General features: G+C 34.9%; 1 protein-coding gene across 1 annotated transcript in view; it reads right to left on the minus strand.

The window, feature by feature from the left end:
- Window positions 1-6,414: 6,414 nt before the first annotated feature.
- Window positions 6,415-17,760, minus strand: part of LOC142345702 (uncharacterized) — a 46,255-nt gene continuing 34,909 nt past the window's right edge. Inside the window, exons 6-7 of the mRNA XM_075397949.1 lie at window positions 7,862-8,082; window positions 6,415-7,217 (exon numbers count right to left, since the gene is read on the minus strand). Coding sequence (XP_075254064.1) covers window positions 6,889-7,217; window positions 7,862-8,082 — 550 coding nt within the window. The 3' untranslated portion in view covers window positions 6,415-6,888. The remainder of the gene's footprint in view (window positions 7,218-7,861; window positions 8,083-17,760) is intronic.

Genomic DNA, 17,760 nt, shown 5'->3' on the forward strand with positions numbered 1-17,760 from the left:
CAAATACCTGATTGGCCTGCTACTCCCGAAAGCACCTGGTCACGAAATTGCCAACTACGAATTCACAAGATGGCTCAATGAACAGTTCAGGGAAGCACATATGAATGCCAGAGAGACACTTGGCTACAGACAAGAAAGACAAAAAGATTTGTACCAGAAAAACGTCGTTGGAGAGGAACTAAAGCCAGGAGAGAAAGTTTGGCTTTTTGCACCCCAAAAAGCAAAATCGAGGAAGTTTTTTTTCTTCCCTGGGTCGGACCATATAACATCATCGAAAGGACCTCAGAAGTCAACTATAAAATCTCAAAAGACACGAAAACCAAGAAATGAGAGATAGTCCCCTACAATCGATTGAAGCCTGTGAAGGAGGAAGACGAGTTACCCAGAATGGAAACAAGATCATCTCAGCAGGAGAAATGGCCCAACCGCCAAAATACGTATGACCAGAAAGTTCACATTGAAGAAAACAATCAAGCTTTCACACCAGAAGTTATATCAAGACGAACCAAACAAGAGACTCCCTTCAAAAGGATGGACGAGGATGAAGAAATTTTCTACGATCTCTTTGCAGAGCGAGAACATTCAACCAAAAGGCCCGCTAAGACAAACATACCAGCAGAACCGATCACTCCGGAACAAGACAAAACCCAAGAGAACCAGACCGCTTTTGTAACCCCAGCTAAGGAGATTGACTCTACACTACTGCCCCAACGACCACACAAGCCAAAAAATGTCTTGAAGGACCTCAGTGAAACACAGTTAACACCTGCAAGCGCCAAGAGGGAAATGTGCAAACCAAAAACATGTGCAGAACTTTTGGGAACCAAAAGTGACGAAGCAGTAAACTCCATTGCTAAAACACGAGAAAGACCTGCAGTGAAGTACTCAAAACGATTCGAAATCGACGACGACTAAATATATATATATATATATATATATATATATATATATATATGTTTAGAAAAAATAAAAAAAGGAACTTGATTAACTTTCTGTATATAGCATTGCCTAAAAAAATGTAAACATCAAAAGATGAGCCGAAATTTTTATTAAAGATGGGGACGATCGTAAAACATATTTAAGTAGCACCAAAAAAACAATAATGCAATTTAATATATCACCGGTATTAGGAAAAGAGCTAATTAGATCAAATAAATTTCAGCGAATTTGGAGGGAATTATTAGAGAAGGTAGCACTCTTTCTAATACAGTAAAAATGCTAACTAGGTTTAGCGCAGTAATTAACCATAATAATGGTTAGATGTACAACTCTGTTATATTTATATTAACACTTGCGGTACGTCAGCAAACAGCGGAGAGTGCACAAACTACTGCGCATGTCTTTTTCAACCTCAAACTCCAATTTCATTAGCCGACTCATATCTGACTGTGGATATCGCAGTCCCACCTCCAAAGTTGTTGAACGTGGATCACCCATCAATTTATAAATTCTCTTCTATACTTCAGCAATTGGAACAGAAAACGTGGAAGAGCTCCGAGTTTTGCAACAACCCAGAAATAAGCGCACTATTACAGCACCAATTTGACGGAATAATCTCATCTATTCAGATAGAATACGAAAGAGCAGAAAAAGAGAGGACAACGCTTGTCAAAGAAGTAGCGTCGTTTGTAAACCAGACTACCACTCTTCAGCGACAGAGACAATCACCAGTGCTGTTTGCAATGGGAGCTGCGACGGCCATAACTTTAGAACCCTTACTGGAAAAAGCAGGCTGTAGACTACTCTCAATTTTTGGTCTGTGCGAAAGTTCTAAGCGAAAGATGGAACAATTAGAAGGACGATTGCACTATTTGGAATCAAGAATGGTTCACCTGCACAACGAAGAAATAGAGTCTATTCAGGTCATGGCCAGCAGTAGTTTGAAGCTTCATTACGACACACGAAAAGTGCTCAACTACTCAGATGACAACTTTGAGATTCTGCAAACAAACCTGGAGATGCTTCAAAAAACAATGGAAGAAATACAACAAGCCCAAGCCTGTGATCATCGAAGGTCTGATGTTTTTATGTATGCCTTTCGCGCCCAAAGTGCAAATAACAAAGTATCATGGACTCTCAATGTACACATACTCTTAATGTACAAACACTATATTTGACGGAACAGAGAAACAGATTTATTACAAGCATTGGAGTGCTATCCAAGGGAATACTGCCAGCCGCACTAGTACCCTACGACGATTTACGGAAAATAATTACAACTCTGAAACTGGGAGATAAAAAGTGTTCAATTCCATACGACCACTCAAGTTCTTTTACAGCCTGCCCTTAGTGAGAAATGTTTTTTCCAATCCACACGGACTGTTAATCACAATGGAGGTGCCAATATACAGTGGTGAACCAATTCAAGATGCCTACAAAGCAATCCCTCTGCCACAACCAATCAATAACACAACGACGGCCGCAAAATTAGAAGGGAACTATTTGATCGTATCAAGGCAAGAAAGCTATGCCGAAATGAAGGGTGAAGAATATCTGTCTTGTTTGGGGACACAATTGCTGATACTTTGCACCAAGCCAGTAGCGTTGGTGAGCGCGCAAGATCAATTCTGCTTGACTTCCCTCCTATACAATCACGAAGTGGCTGCTTTGAAGACTTGCACACGAGAAGTAACCGAATTGCCAATTTTACCGACAGAAATCTACCTTGGGAACTCTGCGTACTTTCGTGGCAGACGATCAACAATTTCTTTATAACATAACGTACAGTGGGGGCAGAAAGTTTTCAAACCGTGTACCATTCTGTAAAAGTTGCCTATTACATCCCCCCTGCGATGGAAAACTGGTTCACCCGAAGAATGGACTGGTCATGTTGCCCGATCCAGCATATTGTCTTCAACACAGTGGACTAATAACTGCAATCACAACTCCCGAACTACTGGATACCGCTTTCAACATCCCGAGCATTCCAGCGGTCAGTCCTACAGAAGAGAGTCAGAATTTGATGTTGCATAAGATCAGATCGGCACTCAAGGATTTCCCTACGCTTGATGTCAAGCCTGAATTAGTCAGTGAGATGGTAGACAAAATCCATCAACAACTTTCTGAGGAAAACACCTTCAAATCCATTTGCCATGGGTCAACACTGCATACATTTAAAGAGCTGGCTGGTCTGCTTGGTTTCTCCTTATGGTGTCTTGCATTTGTCATTTTGGCTGTCTGGGCAGCGAAGAAGTGTTACAAGTCCAAGAACACTACAAAACATTCACAATTTGTTCAACGATGATCACCGAGATATGGGAAATGACATGCAGTTTGAGGAGAGACTAAACTTAGTTGAGAGAATGCGCAATGAGGAGACAAACGCTGGTTAAAAGAAAATGTCGTACCAACATATGGTGATGGTGCTTTTATATATTTTTACGTTATACTAATTTGTACTATTCGGGAGAATAGTTTAGTCCGGATGGGTGGGATGTAGGAATGGAAAGTTAAACTTAAGCGTTTTTCGGAAAAGAACCAAATTAATACTGACCTTGAATTATTCCCAACACAAAATCGAAATCTAAATTTGAAATTGTACAAAGATAATAACGGTGAAGAATTTTAAACTGATGAGAACGGTTGAATAAGTAAATATTGACTCTGATAAGGATTATATCAAAGATTGAACACCAAAATACTCACCCACGTAATATTGGATTAGAAACCCAAATTAGTGGCCTAGGTTATCAAAATCATGAATGACCTTCTGAAAACTTTTCCCAAAAAGGTATTTTTCACACAAAGACTCGGAATATCTGGTAAAAATAGGACTAAACTATCATAACCAAACATAGATAAGCAGTATATATACTGCTCAATTATAGCCAATTTTTGTAACCGAAAGCAGTCTGAAAATAATTATATTGTGATAATCCGAATTGCGGAGTAAATTTTATTAGACAAGTGAGTTAACAGATCTCTGTCGTGGTACTGAAAATTGTAAAAATTGTTTGAACTAGTATACTCTGGTAACTGTACTTTTCGTTAAATTAACTTAGCATATTTTCCACTACTTTCTCTTTTTAGACCTTTTCTTATAACTTAGTAGAGCTTAAACTGGTATCCAGTAGAGATTTGCTAAACGCTTCGATACTTGGCACTCATAGGCATTTGTAACTAGTGGTTCTGAAGGAACCATAGCCTTGTAATAATTAAGATTGGGTAAAACTTAATAGTTTCTTTCGGTTTTCTGTTAATCAACACTGTATTTGTACAACTTTAGTAACTTCACAATACAACTTTAAGGATCTGAAATCATACTCAATCTAGCGTCAATTTATTGGATTTAAATTAGTTTGGTGACTTGTAAAGGAGTGATCAACCAATCATTAATTAGGTTAAGTTAGGTTAACGAACTGGATGACAGCATCGAATCCCGGACAACATCCAGACGATTGATTTCTGAGAGTATTAATCGGCCGAGCTCCTTCTAGGAGACCGCATAGTGAAGCCACTCTGAGGGTAGGCCTGCCTGCTAGTAGAAGACTTGGCAAGTTAAGTTAACCCATGTAGTATGAAATGGTGAACCAAGTAGACAATTAAAACGGTCTGCAGTAACCTGAAGTACCTGATGGGCAATGTCTTAACGTTCTATGAAGTTGGTTAATACTCGTCTGGTTGGGTTGTGCAGTGAACACCGACGAGCTCTTCACGTCATCTACTATTTGTTTTAAGTATATTGGTTGATCGATTAATTAGAAAGTGAATTGAGGACCTGGTGTAATTCTCAATCTTAGAGTCACCACTTTATTTCATTTGGTAAAACACTTCTTAGAAGCTAAAATATCATACAACATAGAGAGGCATTACAAACATATTCTAATATCATCATTATTATTGGCAATAGACTACAGTTCTATAGCTCCTGAAAATACTTTCTTTAGGACTTGAACGGAGGGCCTGGTATAACCCTTTAGTCTAGTTAAGAGTAGTAGTTTTGTGAAGTTACTATCCAGTCCAGAAGTTTTCTCTAAAGATAGATTCTAGGAACAACTGTGGAATTGTGAACAGGGTAAAACCTCCACCTTAAATATTCAGATTCTATATTTGCAGCAAAATCGAATGCATATAAATTAGCACTGAAATCCAAACAAAATAATAATGTAACGCAATTTGCAAATCTCAAGATATTAAATGGCACAAAAGATCGAAGACACAAAACTCAGGAAACCTTATTTGAAAAAAATATATATTCTTGGGGAAAATTTACTATCTCAAAATCAATATTTTCTTGCACTTGCCAAAAAAATGGCTGAAAACGTTCTCAAATCAACTAATATAACTTTTTCTTGAAACAAGTAAATAACCTCTATAGTTTTCTTGCAGGGCAACTATTATTTTAAAGAAATTTGCATGTCTAATCAGAGCACTTCTAAATGCAAAAAATACATGAAAAAAAGGAATATAATAAATAAGATTAAAAAGCAAGTTTTTGAGAATAGTTGGAAATATCAGTTAGAATTAATATTTAAAAATATCTATCCACTTTTGCAGAGATCAAATAATGAATCCGCAACAATGTTGATAAGAACTTGCGTACAGCAATAAAGTTCAGAACAAGATATGTTAATACTATCACCAACTGAGATAGTACATCAACTCTGAAAAACGTACCTATTGTCTTTCCTGTCAAAAAAAACTTTGTGTCAGTCAATACGTATGCGAAATTGAATCTATCGAAGTCTGCGAAAATCAGGCAACAAATAGCAGTTTTTTTAGAACGACGGGAATGGAAAAAGGTGCAAACAATGGGGAAATTAGTATTTTACTTCCAAAATATAAACTTATGTTTTAGAAATGGGAATTTGTGGGATAAGCTGTACGTACACAATAATTGAAAATTTTGATCTATAATTTTTCTACCAAACAAGTCAACTTATTCGATCCTTGGTAAAAATTTTTACTCTCATAGAACTATATCAATCGCACAATTTTTTTTTGAAAAACTGAAGTTTTTCGTGAGCAAAGCAGACCTAACCAAAAATAGATTGTTTTTAAAAGTATTTCCGGAGCAGCAGCAAAAAAAGAAGCACTAATGATTTTAAAATATGACAACGGTGTGCAGAAAAGAAGAGTCAATGATTATATTGATTTTCATATTTGAAGCTAGTTAGTGAAAGTTTTATTGTGAATATGGCCTTTTTAAATACTTCTGAAGTTTTTACCAGGTACCATCACAGCTGCATAGATAAGGTAAACCTAGAGCTATGGCTAACTCAGATCTCAACCTTGAGTAGATTGCTTCAAGAAGGCAGTTGATTTAACCGTCAATCAACAGCACGCTAAGCACACGGCGTACCTCTTGGCTATCACGCGATCATTGCTTTAGAGAATTGCTTGTCCCTAGATATTAGATCTTGGTCCAGTTTCTTTTTTAAATTTTGTAAACATAAATGACACCTCTCGCAAGACTTCAATTAAAAAGTTAAAATTAATTCAATAATATTCACTTAAGAAATCAATAAACTGAGGTCGGTCAATTTTTACAGTTTTAAAGATGTTTTTTTTTTTCAATTATGCTTTTGTCACTGTTATTTAAATCTAATAGGATACAATTTAGCACGCCTTGAACAATTATTATAGACAAAATAATGACAAGAAAGAATTTTTAAGCATCAAGGCAACAATTGGCAATTTTTGAGCATCATTTCGTCCTTTTCCCTACTTCAACCAAATTGAACCATCAAGTATCGTTTGTAAATCATTTTATATTTTTGTACACATTTTCCATATTTAATGGCTGTTCACAGCTTGTGTTTGTAAAACATGTATTAATGCTTTCTACGAATGTTCATTTGCATGTTCATGTTTGTTCATGAGAAAAGGAGGAATTAGGTCTCACATGTTAGGTTTGATTTCAGAGTTGCTATCAAGACATTTCCTAAACTATGCTTCGGTGTTAGTTTTTGCTTCTTTACTATTCTTCCGCCTTGAAGAATTGCTCGTTTTCTGCTTTTTAGACGTGGGTGAAATTTTAGGTTCTTTTTGCTCGGTATGCACCAGATGATGGCTGTGATGTTCTGATTCCAGATCTTCGAGATCCGGTTCTGGTTGTATGACTTCAGTCCAGACATTTCTGAGTTCCTGGCCGAGTGCGTGGACTGTCTCTTGGGAGTATAACTGTCCAGGGTAGCTGATGCTCCAGAAGAGACTGCCCTGGACAGTGCTGAGAATGAGGCAAAAACAGTCCCCACATTTAGACTGGTCCGCTACCCCTGTAATAAAAATAATTGATAAGTTTCTTTTAACGTATCAAATATACGTATCAATTATTTGATACGAATATGGTCATTTTAATAGGGTTTATTGACACCTTTATAACCAAAAAAATTAATTGTAATGACAGGCTCCACCTCCTGTTAAGTTGTTGAATTGTGAGATGACTTCCTTCAGCTTTGTTTAAGCTTCTTGAGCAGCCTTAGGTTTAAATTACTTTTTTTAATCAGGAGAAATCAAATCAAATGTGCACAAATACACAATTGGTTCACACAGAAACAGAGGCTTTAAACTTTTTGTTTTCATTTACTAGTGTAATCAGACTAATTTGTGTTTTTGAATTCATAATTGTTTCTATGGAAAAAATGGAGGTTGAATTAGCCATTAAAAATAATGTACTGATGTACTTAATTAATGAAGTTAAGCCCACATTTCATCAACATCAGACATCTTGTTTGATGCTTGACGAGACACGATTTCGTACAAAAACTTTGCCTCAGAATTTATACCTCAGAACTATATCAACTAAAGGCATATCGGATCAAAATAATAAACCCGATGCCAAATAAAGATTTCTTCTCGTGTATTGTAGCTTATCTCTGTCTATATTGGATGCATTTTTCAGTCTAATGTCAGAACTTACCAATGGATTTTTCGACCGTGACAGCATTGTAGTCTCCGCACAGTTCGGGGTCAAGGCAGTTGACCTCGCCCACATTGGAGAACTGTATCATTGTGAATCTGCCCTCTGACCTCTTGTCATTGGACATGACCTCAACTGCCCTCTTAACCAACTTGCGATTACGAGAGATCCTGTGTTGTAGCTCTCCGTTGAAGAAAGAAGCGAAGTTCTTGAAGTTGCCTCTGAACACACTCAATGTTGTTGTTCTAACTCTCCAAATTTATTTGAGGGGCTAGGAGCTAGCCCGCCTTTTTTCGTTAAGCCAATTTTGGCCGACCGATATCTTTTCCTGTGAGATAGAAAAAGGGTACCGTTCAAAAGCAATTGAAAAACTGAATTAATTTTAATCTACGTAGTCTATTTCACTTTCTACATAATTATGTTGGTTGTTTAACTGGTTCTGATAAAACAAAAATTTATTGTGGAACAAACTTTTGGGGGAAAAACTCTGAAATTAATGGTTAATTGGTTCTCTATGGTTTTGGAATATCAGTAGGACTCCATTAGGAGGTTGATAGCTCTCGCAGTTATTTCTAGAATCTAAAAAGCGTCGCTTGTCTGCATGTTTGACTGCATTTTTTGACTGCATGTTTACTAACAATTAAAAAACCTTCAGAAGCTATTTATTTTTCCAAATTAAAAGAGATAGCAAAGTAAGTTAGCGTTACTATCAATTGATACTCATCCAGTAAAAGCATAATAGAGAGAAGCAACCACAAATCGATTCATAATTTGGAGGAAAAGGATGCACCACTGTCGCACTAATCCTCCAAACTTTATTATTCAATATGATACAATAAGACTTTTTGACAGAAAAATAACTATTCAAAACATTAGGCTAGCCGTGCCTGCTAATATGTTCAGAAATGCTTTCCAGATCAGATTGTTAAACGGAATTCAAAACCTTCTGTTTGTCAATTTTTTAGGGACAGTAAAATGATGGATGGCAAACGAGTCGGTTCATCAACAGCAGTTGTCACCTCGTGAACTGAAAAGACGTCAGTTTAGCACCAACAGACAGTACGGAATAAGAAATGAAGTAGAGATTAAACCTTATAAAAAGTTACTTAACATTTTTTTTATTAATTTGTTTCTGCATTATCGCAGCGGAATATCATCAGGCTCCTAGTCTGCATTACCAGTAGCCTGTTCTGCTGTCCTTTTTCTATTATTTCCCACATCTCAGACTGCTCATTTTCTGAGCTTGAATGCTCTTTTTTGGTGACTATGGCCACTTTTTTGGTCAGGCTACAGTCAACCAGAAGGACGCTATGGTTAAGTAAGCGCTCTTCCTCACACAGACAACTTCACGTAGGCACTCTCGATCATTGGCGTGTCAATGACACACCTTACCTCTCGGCTATCACGCCGAATTTCTATTTTCCCAAAAACAAATGAACGGTTACTTTTTTCTTTGTATTAGGATGAACCGAAAGTGTTTGCCATTTTAGAAGTCAGTTTCTAGTAGTAAGTGCGAAGGAAAAAGAAAACGGCCATCAAAAGTAACTTTAAACCAATTTATAAAAATTGTCTGAAAAATAATTTCTACACAGTTTTTTACCGCGAGCTATTTGTTCTTTCAACACATGCCGGCCATTTTCAGCTCTGATTTGCGACTGCTTTTGATTTAAGTGACATCTGCTTTAAGTGTTGCACACCTGATTTCTATTGATAAAAGGTTGCAACAAACGATTTAACAAGTGAGTTAAAAATGTCAAAAGTAGTAGCTTGCGCAATATTAACGAGAATGCGATTCAAGAAGTTCTTGTTAAAAATTATCATGATAAAAACAGGAACTTATCAGTCCTGAAGTCTGCAAATCTAACCGCGAGGAAAAAATAGAAAACACTGAGAGTTTGTCCTCTTCAAAAGATTGCTTCGAATCGAGCTTCTCCTTAAAAGCTTTGTTTTGCAAATAATCGTTAATAATTATTTGTTTCAATTATATACCTTAGAGCAGGACCAATGTCTGTAGTTGTTGACTTAATGGATTGGTATTTGAGACTTAGAAAACTCTAATTTGTTCAAAATTGAAATAGCTGTTTCCGACACTTTTTTCCAAACTAAAGATATAGGACTTAAGTCTTTAATAAAACAGAAATTTGTTAACTGGCTCCATGAGTTAATTAGATAAAGAAAGTTTCAACAACAGCTTATGCAAAATGATCTCGAAAATTACTATTGAACTTATGTCAACCCCACCTTCAAATTTAAAAATTAATTTGGGAAAATGAAATTATGAAATGGAATATGGAAAACCAAGAATTTCAATGTCTGATTGAATAAAACAATTGAACAGAATTCTTTCAACTGATAGCAAAATTTTAGCTCAGCAATGCATGCCGCTTTTTCTAGTTCAGCCTTGATTAAAATCTTTGCTGACACTATACCCTTTTTACATAAACAATAGTCAGTTTATAATCATACTCCGGTAATTGCTCGCTATGCATGATAATTTTCTTCATGAAGCTGAGTATTTTTTGTTAGGAAATGACTAATAGTTAGTTTCTGTTTAATTTCTCGACTTAATGAATATTTTGTCAAGCAGCCATTTCAATAAGCGAAAAGCTATTGAAGACTAACTTCAGGTACAAAAACCTCTACGGCTATACCTTCATTGTTTGTATTTGCAGCCGTTTACTATTGATTATTGCAGTCACATAATACCGATCCTCCTTGTTCATTATATCATTGACTCTACTGCTCTGATTTCAGTCACGAAATTTTAATATATACATAAGACGTCTTGTTTTTGTACATTTTCCATCATAAAGGTGAGAGATGATAGTCAGCAACACTCTAAAGGTAGAATTTAAAGAAATGCATTTTTATATTTCAAAATTAAAATTCGCAAAGTTTCGAAAAAAAAATTCTTGTTTAGTTTTAAGTTCGTTTTTAGCTCAGAAGCGTGTAAGCATTTTAACAGTTGGCAGATAAGCATAAAAGACTGTGCATTTGTAGCTTCATCTGAGCAAGTAAAAATTTTGGCATAATTTTTTTTAAAAAAATTGATCAACAGAATAGAATATTAAAGGAATGTGTTTTCAGGAAAAAAATAGTTATAAAGGAAGCTTTTCAGCTGTCTGTTTGCATTAAAATAGAAAAAGAACCGAATGAAAAAAACAAACAAAAATAATTAACCTATTAATGCCGAAAACTTATCAACTACAAATTAGAATACCGCGCAACAGCAAACATAGCTGGCAGATTGCCAACAGAAAGCCGCAATAGCTTCTTAGATCTCAAAAACTTGAGATGTTATACACTTGACCTTATCTCTCTGAATTACAGTTTAAAAAGTCAATTTCAGAGTGAGGAAATCATTTTTGAGAGTGAAGTAAGTCGCACAAAATGTGATCACGTGAATCAACTAAAAAATCGCTCCACCAAGAGAGCAAAATAATGTCGCGCATGCAATTCAGTTTAACATTGCAAGAACGAACGACCAAAAAGCAGATTTGAAGTGATCGTGACGTCATATGGTATCAACAAAACATTGACGACGGAAAAAACATAGCAGGACAAATCCTAAAATACAACTGAAAGAAATGAATGACAAACTTAGAACCACTGTACCTTACCAGCAGGTTAATCGAGCAACGACAGCTAAAACAATATCAAAGGCTGAGAAAATAAAATAACTAACAACTTGAACAAAAGATAATCATTGCTAGATCTCTTAAATTTTTTGCTCTCAAGGCCAAATTTGATCCATTTAAATATAACCAATAAGTCATGCACAAGCCCTGAAAAAGGTGTATTGGCCAATGAAGACCGAAAAAAATCAGAAAAAAAACTCACAAATACTTGAAGAAAATTGCAAAAATTAAAGAAAGTTTCGCAAAATTAAACAATTTTTTGTCTCTTAAAACTTTAAAGTTGCCCATCTACAAGACCTAAACGCGTTTAATTGGCTCGTCGAGGTAGATAAACTTTGAAAATGATAAAATTTGAAAATAATTGAAAGTTTTAATGAAACATTGCTGAAATTTGTGATTTTAATTTCTTCAGAACAATTTCACTCTCCAGGGACTATCCAGTAGCTCAAACTCAAGCCACAAAAAATCTAATTTGCTAATAAAGATCAATAAACGAGGAAACTGACAAAAAATTTCAAAAAATTTTTTCAATTCATTAAAAATTGCCTGGCCGCTGAGGCAAGAAAAACTGAACAAAAATATTTTCAAAAAAAGAGGAAACAAGTTTATGTTTGCAGTACCAAAACAAATAGCTCATAAAATGGTCACAAAAAGCAGTGTCATCTTGTAAAAGACCTTTATCAACTCTGAGGGACGTCAATTAAACACACAAGATAGGAAACACTCAAAAAATGACGAAAAAACAAAAAATTGCACCAATTTGAGCTGAAGATCCTAAAAATAACATCTAGACGTGAATTAAGGCATTACTAGCAGCTGCACCTCACTTAGCATTTGAAGGACTACTATCGCCGGCTTTGGGGCTCTAATGAATTTTAATGCCCACTGCGGTTTGCCTGTTAGAAAAGAAACTATCTTGCAAAACACAGTTTTCAATTTTGACTTAATGGATTGGTATTTGAGACTTAGAAAACTCTAATTTGTTCAAAATTGAAATAGCTGTTTCCGACACTTTTTTCCAAACTAAAGATATAGGACTTAAGTCTTTAATAAAACAGAAATTTGTTAACTGGCTCCATGAGTTAATTAGATAAAGAAAGTTTCAACAACAGCTTATGCAAAATGATCTCGAAAATTACTATTGAACTTATGTCAACCCCACCTTCAAATTTAAAAATTAATTTGGGAAAATGAAATTATGAAATGGAATATGGAAAACCAAGAATTTCAATGTCTGATTGAATAAAACAATTGAACAGAATTCTTTCAACTGATAGCAAAATTTTAGCTCAGCAATGCATGCCGCTTTTTCTAGTTCAGCCTTGATTAAAATCTTTGCTGACACTATACCCTTTTTACATAAACAATAGTCAGTTTATAATCATACTCCGGTAATTGCTCGCTATGCATGATAATTTTCTTCATGAAGCTGAGTATTTTTTGTTAGGAAATGACTAATAGTTAGTTTCTGTTTAATTTCTCGACTTAATGAATATTTTGTCAAGCAGCCATTTCAATAAGCGAAAAGCTATTGAAGACTAACTTCAGGTACAAAAACCTCTACGGCTATACCTTCATTGTTTGTATTTGCAGCCGTTTACTATTGATTATTGCAGTCACATAATACCGATCCTCCTTGTTCATTATATCATTGACTCTACTGCTCTGATTTCAGTCACGAAATTTTAATATATACATAAGACGTCTTGTTTTTGTACATTTTCCATCATAAAGGTGAGAGATGATAGTCAGCAACACTTTAAAGGTAGAATTTAAAGAAATGCATTTTTATATTTCAAAATTAAAATTTGCAGTTTCGAAAAAAAAAAAATTCTTGTTTAGTTTTAAGTTCGTTTTTAGCTCAGAAGCGTGTAAGCATTTTAACAGTTGGCAGATAAGCATAAAGGACTGTGCATTTGTAGCTTCATCTGAGCAAGTAAAAATTTTGGCATAATTTTTTTTAAAAAAATTGATCAACAGAATAGAATATTAAAGGAATGTGTTTTCAGGAAAAAAATAGTTATAAAGGAAGCTTTTCAGCTGTCTGTTTGCATTAAAATAAAAAAAGAACCGAATGAAAAAAACAAACAAAAATAATTAACCTATTAATGCCGAAAACTTATCAACTACAAATTAGAATACCGCGCAACAGCAAACATAGCTGGCAGATTGCCAACAGAAAGCCGCAATAGCTTCTTAGATCTCAAAAACTTGAGATGTTATACACTTGACCTTATCTCTCTGAATTACAGTTTAAAAAGTCAATTTCAGAGTGAGGAAATCATTTTTGAGAGTGAAGTAAGTCGCACAAAATGTGATCACGTGAATCAACTAAAAAATCGCTCCACCAAGAGAGCAAAATAATGTCGCGCATGCAATTCAGTTTAACATTGCAAGAACGAACGACCAAAAAGCAGATTTGAAGTGATCGTGACGTCATATGGTATCAACAAAACATTGACGACGGAAAAAACATAGCAGGACAAATCCTAAAATACAACTGAAAGAAATGAATGACAAACTTAGAACCACTGTACCTTACCAGCAGGTTAATCGAGCAACGACAGCCAGAACAATATCAAAGGCTGAGAAAATAAATTAACTAACAACTTGAACAAAAGATAATCATTGCTAGATCTCTTAAATTTTTTGCTCTCAAGGCCAAATTTGATCCATTTAAATATAACCAATAAGTCATGCACAAGCCCTGAAAAAGGTGTATTGGCCAATGAAGACCGAAAAAAATCAGAAAAAAAACTCACAAATACTTGAAGAAAATTGCAAAAATTAAGGAAAGTTTCGCAAAATTAAACAATTTTTTGTCTCTTAAAACTTTAAAGTTGCCCATCTACAAGACCTAAACGCGTTTAATTGGCTCGTCGAGGTAGATAAACTTTGAAAATGATAAAATTTGAAAATAATTGAAAGTTTTAATGAAACATTGCTGAAATTTGTGATTTTAATTTCTTCAGAACAATTTCACTCTCCAGGGACTATCCAGTAGCCCAAACTCAAGCCACAAAAAATCTAATTTGCTAATAAAGATCAATAAACGAGGAAACTGACAAAAAATTTCAAAAAATTTTTTCAATTCATTAAAAATTGCCTGGCCGCTGAGGCAAGAAAAACTGAACAAAAATATTTTCAAAAAAAAGAGGAAACAAGTTTATGTTTGCAGTACCAAAACAAATAGCTCATAAAATGGTCACAAAAAGCAGTGTCATCTTGTAAAAGACCTTTATCAACTCTGAGGGACGTCAATTAAACACACAAAATAGGAAACACTCAAAAAATGACGAAAAAACAAAAAATTGCACCAATTTGAGCTGAAGATCCTAAAAATAACATCTAGACGTGAATTAAGGCATTACTAGCAGCTGCACCTCACTTAGCATTTGAAGGACTACTATCGCCGGCTTTGGGGCTCTAATGAATTTTAATGCCCACTGCGGTTTGCCTGTTAGAAAAGAAACTATCTTGCAAAACACAGTTTTCAATTTTGATAAACGCCAATTCAAAACTAATCAAACAAAAACCTGGAGTTAAGAAAAAAAGTAAGAAAATTGCGTCATTTCGGGCTTGAAAACTCCTTAAAACGGTTTTTTTTAACCTTGAATTAGGGCACTCGCAGCAGCCGCACCACTCTAAGCTCTTGAGGGACCACTAAAGCCGGCTTTGGGCCCCTAATGAAACGTAATTCCCATTGGTCCTCACCTGTTTATCCCGATTTGAATGATCAAAGTCATGAAAAGTGTAGTAAAACATCTCAGAAAAAAATAATCGCAGGACGAAACTTGAAATAAAGTCTAAAAAAATGAATGACGAACTTAGAACTAAAGTACCTGACCAGATCTGGAAAGTTCAGAAGCTGAAATAATCAAACTAACTGAATAAACAAATAATCATTGCAGACACTCTTGAAGTTTTTAACCTGATGGCCGAATTTGATCTCTTAAAATATACCCATTAACACAAGTAAAAACCCTGAAAGTGGTTTATTGGCCAAAAAAGATAGAAAAAACTGAGAATATGACAAATGCTTGAAAATTGAAAACTGCAAACAAAATTCCTTAATTTTGCCAAGTTGGCAGATAAGCATAAAAGACTGTGCATTTGTAGCTTCATCTGAGCAAGTAAAAATTTTGGCATAATTTTTTAAAAAAAAATTGATCAACAGAATAGAATATTAAAGGAATGTGTTTTCAGGAAAAAAATAGTTATAAAGGAAGCTTTTCAGCTGTCTGTTTGCATTAAAATAAAAAAAGAACCGAATGAAAAAAACAAACAAAAATAATTAACCTATTAATGCCGAAAACTTATCAACTACAAATTAGAATACCGCGCAACAGCAAACATAGCTGGCAGATTGCCAACAGAAAGCCGCAATAGCTTCTTAGATCTCAAAAACTTGAGATGTTATACACTTGACCTTATCTCTCTGAATTACAGTTTAAAAAGTCAATTTCAGAGTGAGGAAATCATTTTTGAGAGTGAAGTAAGTCGCACAAAATGTGATCACGTGAATCAACTAAAAAATCGCTCCACCAAGAGAGCAAAATAATGTCGCGCATGCAATTCAGTTTAACATTGCAAGAACGAACGACCAAAAAGCAGATTTGAAGTGATCGTGACGTCATATGGTATCAACAAAACATTGACGACGGAAAAAACATAGCAGGACAAATCCTAAAATACAACTGAAAGAAATGAATGACAAACTTAGAACCACTGTACCTTACCAGCAGGTTAATCGAGCAACGACAGCTAAAACAATATCAAAGGCTGAGAAAATAAAATAACTAACAACTTGAACAAAAGATAATCATTGCTAGATCTCTTAAATTTTTTGCTCTCAAGGCCAAATTTGATCCATTTAAATATAACCAATAAGTCATGCACAAGCCCTGAAAAAGGTGTATTGGCCAATGAAGACCGAAAAAAATCAGAAAAAAAACTCACAAATACTTGAAGAAAATTGCAAAAATTAAAGAAAGTTTCGCAAAATTAAACAATTTTTTGTCTCTTAAAACTTTAAAGTTGCCCATCTACAAGACCTAAACGCGTTTAATTGGCTCGTCGAGGTAGATAAACTTTGAAAATGATAAAATTTGAAAATAATTGAAAGTTTTAATGAAACATTGCTGAAATTTGTGATTTTAATTTCTTCAGAACAATTTCACTCTCCAGGGACTATCCAGTAGCCCAAACTCAAGCCACAAAAAATCTAATTTGCTAATAAAGATCAATAAACGAGGAAACTGACAAAAAATTTCAAAAAATTTTTTCAATTCATTAAAAATTGCCTGGCCGCTGAGGCAAGAAAAACTGAACAAAAATATTTTCAAAAAAAAGAGGAAACAAGTTTATGTTTGCAGTACCAAAACAAATAGCTCATAAAATGGTCACAAAAAGCAGTGTCATCTTGTAAAAGACCTTTATCAACTCTGAGGGACGTCAATTAAACACACAAAATAGGAAACACTCAAAAAATGACGAAAAAACAAAAAATTGCACCAATTTGAGCTGAAGATCCTAAAAATAACATCTAGACGTGAATTAAGGCATTACTAGCAGCTGCACCTCACTTAGCATTTGAAGGACTACTATCGCCGGCTTTGGGGCTCTAATGAATTTTAATGCCCACTGCGGTTTGCCTGTTAGAAAAGAAACTATCTTGCAAAACACAGTTTTCAATTTTGATAAACGCCAATTCAAAACTAATCAAACAAAAACCTGGAGTTAAGAAAAAAAGTAAGAAAATTGCGTCATTTCGGGCTTGAAAACTCCTTAAAACGGTTTTTTTTAACCTTGAATTAGGGCACTCGCAGCAGCCGCACCACTCTAAGCTCTTGAGGGACCACTAAAGCCGGCTTTGGGCCCCTAATGAAACGTAATTCCCATTGGTCCTCACCTGTTTATCCCGATTTGAATGATCAAAGTCATGAAAAGTGTAGTAAAACATCTCAGAAAAAAATAATCGCAGGACGAAACTTGAAATAAAGTCTAAAAAAATGAATGACGAACTTAGAACTAAAGTACCTGACCAGATCTGGAAAGTTCAGAAGCTGAAATAATCAAACTAACTGAATAAACAAATAATCATTGCAGACACTCTTGAAGTTTTTAACCTGATGGCCGAATTTGATCTCTTAAAATATACCCATTAACACAAGTAAAAACCCTGAAAGTGGTTTATTGGCCAAAAAAGATAGAAAAAACTGAGAATATGACAAATGCTTGAAAATTGAAAACTGCAAACAA

The sequence above is a fragment of the Convolutriloba macropyga genome, chromosome 9, assembly GCF_964194025.1.
Source record: "Convolutriloba macropyga chromosome 9, txConMacr16.3, whole genome shotgun sequence".
NCBI classification, from domain to species: Eukaryota; Metazoa; Xenacoelomorpha; order Acoela; family Convolutidae; genus Convolutriloba; species Convolutriloba macropyga.